At 32.6% G+C, this 7670-nt stretch overlaps 1 protein-coding gene across 1 annotated transcript in view; it reads right to left on the reverse strand.

The window, feature by feature from the left end:
- LOC117102113 (paired box pox-neuro protein-like) overlaps positions 1–1615 on the reverse strand; it is a 22066-nt gene extending 20451 nt beyond the window's left edge. The window contains exon 1 of the mRNA XM_033242315.1: positions 1475–1615. Within this exon, the coding sequence (XP_033098206.1) occupies positions 1475–1487 (13 nt within the window). The 5' untranslated portion in view covers positions 1488–1615. The remainder of the gene's footprint in view (positions 1–1474) is intronic.
- Positions 1616–7670: the final 6055 nt, after the last annotated feature.

The raw sequence follows: 7670 nt of genomic DNA on the forward strand, positions 1-7670 counted from the left end.
AGAAATAATTCAATAATGGCAATAATGGCAGTGCTCAACTAGGATCATCAAATAGGAATATGCTGTTCCTATTTAAACACTTATTTTATATATGTATATATTACCATTTATTTATTTATTTGCTGAATTGTATGTATTAACTACCGTAGCTAAAGTCATTGATTCGGGCAACGTATGGTGTTGGATACTGTGCAGATTGCTTATTATTTTTTATCTCAACTTAAAAATTATTTTTATTTTATAAACATATTGTTTTTTTTTTCAATTATCTTTTTCCACATAAATGTTATACATAACATATAATAGGCTTATATCTTATATCGAAGTAGTACACATACACTACACCAGATGAGTGCTATATTCAGAAAGAAATTTGTAATGTAATAGAAGAAGTAATTAAGTTGACATTTTTTTGCTAATTTTATATATTATATATATATATATATATATATATATATATTACATTTTATTTTATATATATACATATATATATATATATATATATATTCATTTCATATATTTCAGATTATTTATTGTCCAAAAAACTCGGATATTCTGATTGCGTGTAACCATTTAAATACGTACAAATACAAAAATATATACAAGCATCACGAATATAAAAAAAAATAGCAAAAGGTGACCAATTTAAAATTATGAAAAAAAGATATGGCCTATGTATATACAATTAATAAATATAGTTAAAATAGACAAGTGATAAACATTAATTTGGATATTGAGTTGTATCTTATTGCAAAACGTACGAGTTGAGAAATCTGGAGGTGTGGCATTTTAGCAGATCGTAATCTTATTTCTGAGCATAGCCATTTAAATTTCTTAAAAGTGGCTGGTTTCTATCTTCTTATATTGTGATGGTTTCTAATAAATTCTTTGGCAGCACAGGTCTTCAAGAGAGGCGCTTATAAGTTAAATATACTAGCCTTACTTAGTACACTTTGGATCTTAATATAATCTGTCTTTCTTAAACTACTTAAACATAAAATACAATCAAGTGTAGTGACATTTTCTACAAACGATTAAAAACAGACTAAGGATTGTATTATCTACATAAATTTTAAATCTTCTCAAAAAAAGAATCCGTGAGTTCCCTTTCTAGTCTAGTGATCTTGGCGTACTGACTCCAATTTTAATTATCATCAATTGCAAGGCATATATTGTTATTATTATTTCTATTATTATTATTATTCATCTACTTTTTTAATATCACGTACTCCCAACTTAGTTAATGTCACGTTAGTATATCCACATAATACATTGCAAAAGTGCTATCGTTGGACATTTTCTCCTAAAATCCTCTTTTACACACGATGTGCTAATAGTATTGTTACGGAGACCGGCTCTATTGGTCGTTTGCCAAATATACGCGTGCGTCGGTAGCGCAAGTAATTTTGTATTTATAAGGAATACGGTATTTATTACTATAAAGTTAGAAAATACGCTTTTCGTAAGGTCTTACCTGTATGCGGCATTGTTTGTTTTCTGGATAGGCCTATTGTCGTCTTCGCCTTTCAACAATGAAAGTTGTTAAAACTATAAGCGCTGATTAATCTACAGAGGAACTTTCTATTTGCGGTCGTGAAAACGCGAAGATACAACAGCCGCGGTTTTACGTCAACTGACAAGAAATCCAGATTGATGGTTTTAGTTTTGTCCCCGATTTGCCTATTAAAATCTATAACGACTTCTTGAGGTGTTGGACGCCACTTACTCTGCAAACAGATCGAACGGATGATCAATCGAGCGTGTAGCGAGTAACAGGCGTATTACCCGAATTTGTCCATCTGAATCAAGAATTGATACCGCACAGAGACAAAACACCTGCCTTTTCTTGGTATCCATGGTGATCAAAGCATTTTCCCCTTAGCGCGGAAATTGCTAGGAAGTTTACAGTAGCAGGCGTAGCGTGAAGCAACCCGGCAGAACGTGCATCGGAAGGCCGACAAATAAATTGTTTTTCATTACTATTCGTCTCTCGTCACTAAACTGTGTTCGTCGCGCGTACTGTGACGGCCTACGCAGGTGTTTCTCTAGTCTCATGTACCCAGGCTATTGTCCTTCGATGCAGGCCTAACAGTTTTAGATAATAGCATGTTCAAAATGCTTAACTGCACTGAATTAATACGAACGACTAACATCATGAGCAATTCACGCGTGTTCATGATTATCGTAACTCTAATCTGTCTATGTCAGAATTTCTACATTGATCACTTCTTGCTGATGTTGATTTACTCTCGATTTTATTCTTTCAATGAAATGAGAAGAATAATATACTTAACGAATGATATACTGCTTACCTATTTACAAAATACTGTATTTAGCTCTTTACAAAATTGTTTTGAGGGAAGTTATTTAATATTATTAAGAACATCTATACAAATCTTAAAGGCTATTTTTGTGAAATAGAAACTTTTTTTTTTAATTGACGAAGGAGTGAAACAGGGATGTTTTTTTTTTAATTGACGAAAGAGTGAAACAGGGATGTTGTTTATCCTCTGTTCTCTGTTTTGGATTGGATTGGATTTATTTGGCGTAAACACCAGGGATAGCCCACGGAAGTCTAGAAGAAGACTTATTTCCAGTGGGGTCCTTCTGGTGATGATTGGTCAGTACAACGATATACAATTCCCTACCATTTTCCGAAGAGTGTACTTTCTTTAACGTGCACATGGGCCATATGCACACGGACCAACTGCTTAAACGTCTCATCCGAAAGTCGGTGCGCTATTGTAACTTGTAGGCCTATTTCAGCCCTCCAGCTGAAACACAAGGAGAGGCCAGCGATGGGAATTGAACCGGGGACCTAGAGATCTCCACGGTTCAGTCACTGATCTCTACTATAATAGCTGGATTGCTCATTGGCTGGTTTTAGTGAAGCTCCTTTTGTTTAAATTATTGTTAAAAATAACGATTCTTGCAAAACTTTTTTAATAATAAATTTGAATTTAAAGTAATGATTATTATCATCTATCTATGTAGCTTTTTATGCAGCAAGCGAAGTTGGTTGTCACTATAACAACGCGACTTCGCTCGCGCTTTTGAATCTGCATAAACAGTCGCGTCTAGTGGTTAGATGGTTTGAAAAAAATTGCTACGTTAAATTTAAATTAAAAAAAGTATTGCAAGAATCGTTATTTTTAACTATAATTTAAACAAATGCCAAAAGAAACTTTTCTAAAGGCCATCTAAACTGGTACGTCACTTAGGCCTCACTTTTTTTCTGTACCAGGATTGGCCGATGAGCAATCCAGCTATTAGTAGAGATCAGTGGATTCAGCGCACACACAGTGGCTACCACCAGATTAGCCGACTGAGCTAAGCTCCTCTAATTTTATTTTGTATTTTCATTAATTAAATGAATAGGGTAATAAAAGAGAGCGCTACTATTTCAAATGTTAAGATCGGTTTCCTATTTTGGGCTGATAATGTGGTGCTGATAGGAGAGGATGAACAGGATCTAAATAAATTATTAGAAACGGCAAGTACATTTTCGAGAATATGGAAACTATCTTTTATTTTAAGCACGAAAACTCAAATATTTTAATAGCTGGACAAAGAACTAATACTCAAAAGAAATGGAAATTGGGGAATAATTACATAGAAGAAAAAGAACAGGGAGGTTCTTCTTCGGTGGCACTTTATGATGAATTAGGATGGAAATCACAACAAAAAAATACGAAGGCAGAGTATTTTCCGTTTAAATAAAACATATGAATGATGGCAAAGGGCCCAACAAAAATCTACACTTCAAAACTATATAATCTATAAAGGAGCCCCTAAATTCCAACCATATATTTTAGATATATTAAATTTTTACAGAATCAACTTGAACTTTAAAATACGCTCTGCATGAACTGGAAGCTAGAAAAGAGTGGTCAGCTAACAGCAATAGATTATGTATAGGATGTAGGCATCAGAGGTCGTGCCTGGAAATTTATTATATGAAAATGTAAAATGAAAGGTAAAAATTGAGGATATTTTTACGGATGAATTTAAAATACATCAGGGGTTCAAGCAGGGCTGTATTTTGTCGCCAATATTATTTTGTATTTTCATGAATGTGAATGAATTAACCAAACTACTTAGATCAAATGATATTGGTGTACATAGAATTATAACAACTGGCATGGAGCCCTATTCTGGGCGGATGATGTAGTCTTACTGGCAGAAGATGAGCACCAGTTGGTTAGACTGCTTGAAATTGCAACCAAATTTGCAAAACAATGGAAATTAGGATATGTCTAATGTCATTGTCATAGGTAAACGTGTAAATAAAAACAAAGTTTAGAAATTAGGTGATTACAGCATAATTGAAACATATACATACAAGTACCTTGGTGTACTTATTTCAAGAAATAGAAATGATCATAATCATGTTGAACATGTAATTAGGTTATATGAAATCAATTATCAATGATATCAATAGCTTTAATAGAGTGTACTATTGTAACATCCTATGGCGAACGTTCGCACTTCCATCTATCAACTACGCAAGTGTGGTGTGGGTAAACGGAAGCAATTAAAGTGACCTCGAAAAAATTTAAAAAGCTGCAAATGCAAATGGCGAGGTGTATTCTAAATGCTCAAAAAAAAAAATTTAGGCTGAGCAAACAGCGAACTGAAAATGGTTGAATGACCCGAGTGACTGGAATTTGTAAGGTGTGCAATGATACTTCCATTGAAGACATTGATCATTTTCTGCTTGTATACCCAGCTCTTGAAAACACTAGAAGAATAGATATTACACTTAAAAAATAATCTCCAATCACTAAACTTTCACCATGTATGGTATAATTTTAACTCTTTAAATATTACAGAAAAGGTAAGTATAATCAAATGAAATTTTAGTGGAAATTGATAAATTTAGCAAATCATTGTCTAAAAACTTGTGGAAAGAAGTCATTACTATTGCATGCCTCTACCCACATAAGTAACTTTTGTGTTGTTGTGTTTGATTTGAAATGTAATTTTTTATGTGCTTATTTGTATTTTTAATATTCTAATAATCTATTATGTTTTTAAAATTAATATTACTACAGTACCGTACTTGTATTTTTTATGTTGTTTTATTAGTAGATTTTGTTAAAATACCTTTACACAGCTACTGTATTCTGTTTTTGTATTATTGTTTTTTTAAACTCAATTTAATTTAGTTGTTTTTCTTTCTCTTTTATATAGTACATTGAGCGCACCAAATCATTGTGTGGCGCTGAAACAAAAGTGTATGTTCAGTTGAATAAATAAATATAAATTGCGTAGACAAAATAAGAAAGAAACAGTAGACCACTTATTTGATTGTAAAGTACTCGATAAAATGAAAATTGAAAATCAATTGTATGATAATCACTTACAAATACATTGGACTAATTTTATTAATGGTTTCGTTTATAAAACACTTCATATTAGATAATTTATATCATGATAACTTAATTTAGGTCAAATTGTAGATAAAAACTGTAGACCATATTTAACGAAAGCATTAGCGACTTCTGTTCGAATTCACAGTTACCAACGGTCTTGCATCGTGCGGGACGGTCTCGAATTTCAAAGTGATTTGGGATGAAACACGCATTTTGCAAAAACACACAAAAAACAACATATAAAGTACCGGTACGGTAGACGCCGTTTTTGTGGAGGGTAAAGTAACGTAGGAACGGGATATAGGCCTAGTTTAGTCCGCTGTTGGCTGAGCAGATAGGCCTAGCATAGAATAGACCTAGACCTGTCTATCCCATCTAAAACTTATCCTACTGGCGTTTGGGTACAAACGAAGAGTAGGTTATGTGACTGAAAGTAATATAAATAGAATAATTCTATACTCTTTTGTGAAACTGCAGTTGTCAGTTAGTATTAAACACGCACGCAGCTATTTCGGTGAGTACAGTGAATACTTAATTTATTGACGCGTTAATAAAAATCGACCAATGCCTACTGTGTTCATTTTTTGTTTGAGTAATGAAAATGTTTGTGTACGTAATTCGGGTGCTTAGATTAAATATCCCTACTTTGAAACCCAAATTATACTTGGCTTTATTATTTTTGTTTATGTACCCGGTATTGTAAATAAACACTCCCTGAAAGCGTTTTAAAATAGCTTTAAAAAAAATCTCAGATCGTCGGAGCTCCAGTATCGTTTTGTATTTTTGTAATACATGTAGGCAGGTGTGCAGTTACTGAACGATTTTGATTTTTGAGAATTAGCACAATACTTTCAAAATTAGAAAAGGATCTGGAATCACATGTAATTATATAGAAGGAATTTTGAGCAAATGAAAAAATAATGTAGGCTGTTAAAGTACACAGACATTGACTATAAATACAAATAGGGAAGGATTATATACTGTCTCTTATACACTCAGGTAAGTTGAAAAAGATTTCGAAATAGAAGAATATTCATGACTGATCTGAAGTTTATCTGTTGTGACAAAGAAAGCTATTGCAGTAAGAAGAAGTAAAAGAAGGAAACATTTTTTGCGACGGTCATTTTTTTTTAACAAGAGGGAGAAAATGGTCATCATCAATTGCTGTTGCAATAGTTTCACACGTTCTTCAAGGGTTGTTTTCTTTATCCTTTCCTTATTATCTGCAAACCCCTCTTCTTAAAGTATAATGTTTGCATGCTTGCTACTTGTATTTCTTGCTGTGGTTGAAGAGTCCAATTCCGGAATGGCACTTTTTCTGGCAATGGTGATCAGATCATTTAACATCTATGTGGACAACTAACATTTGATTCGAAGCCTTTTCAGTATTCAGACGGCATCACTTATGCTGATCATGAAATTTCATTACAAAACGATATGGAAACGGTAACCGTTTCGTTCTCCATCACAATCTCTGTATTGGGAAAACTAAACATTTTAGATCTAACGACATCATTAAAACAGATAACTTCAGTGTTTAGCAGCATGGTTGTAGTATTCTTTTTCCTTAGCATTATAAATGATGGTACTTTTTTATCGATGTGGATATTTCACAGAAGAATTATACAGAGTTTTATAATTCAGCTTTCATTTTTGTTTCTTAAATATGAGCCAGCTGCTATAATAAAATCAGAGAAACAAATTAAATGAATTCAGCTTTCATTTTGCAATATATATCAGTCATGCTAAAAGGACTATTCACTTAAAATATAGTTGAATAAGTAATAAATATTGAAAAAACAATAAATAATAATAATAATAATAACAACAGCTAGACTTACTATGTCTGTTTGAACAACAGAACATAGGGATTTTACTCATTGCTTTATTGAGAAATGAAGTTGAAATTGCAACAAAAAGAAATGTTGTTAAAATGTATAAAGTAAAAAAAAACATGGAAAATCAATATAATTTTAATGAAGTGGAAAAAATGAAGTTAGAAAAAAAGAAAATATAATAACGAAAGTCAAGTTCAATGCGACGTTATAAGTGAGACTTGAACTATGGCTGCAATTATAATAGCGAGGTACATCGTGACCCATAACCATTGAGCGCTATATGGGCCGACCGTGCATAAGAACGTGCATTTTCAGTTTATAGTGATTCAATAACTGAAAGCAAAATTGTTCATGCATTATACCCATTGATTTTCTTAAAGAGATTATTTAGGTCTGGGTCCTCAAAAATTGAAATGATCCTCCCATTTACACCCTTGACTGATTCGTCGCCAGCATA

This window comes from Anneissia japonica, unplaced genomic scaffold (assembly GCF_011630105.1).
Source record: "Anneissia japonica isolate Jap-2015-1 unplaced genomic scaffold, ASM1163010v1 scaffold171446_len717541_cov154, whole genome shotgun sequence".
NCBI lineage: Eukaryota > Metazoa > Echinodermata > Crinoidea > Comatulida > Comatulidae > Anneissia > Anneissia japonica.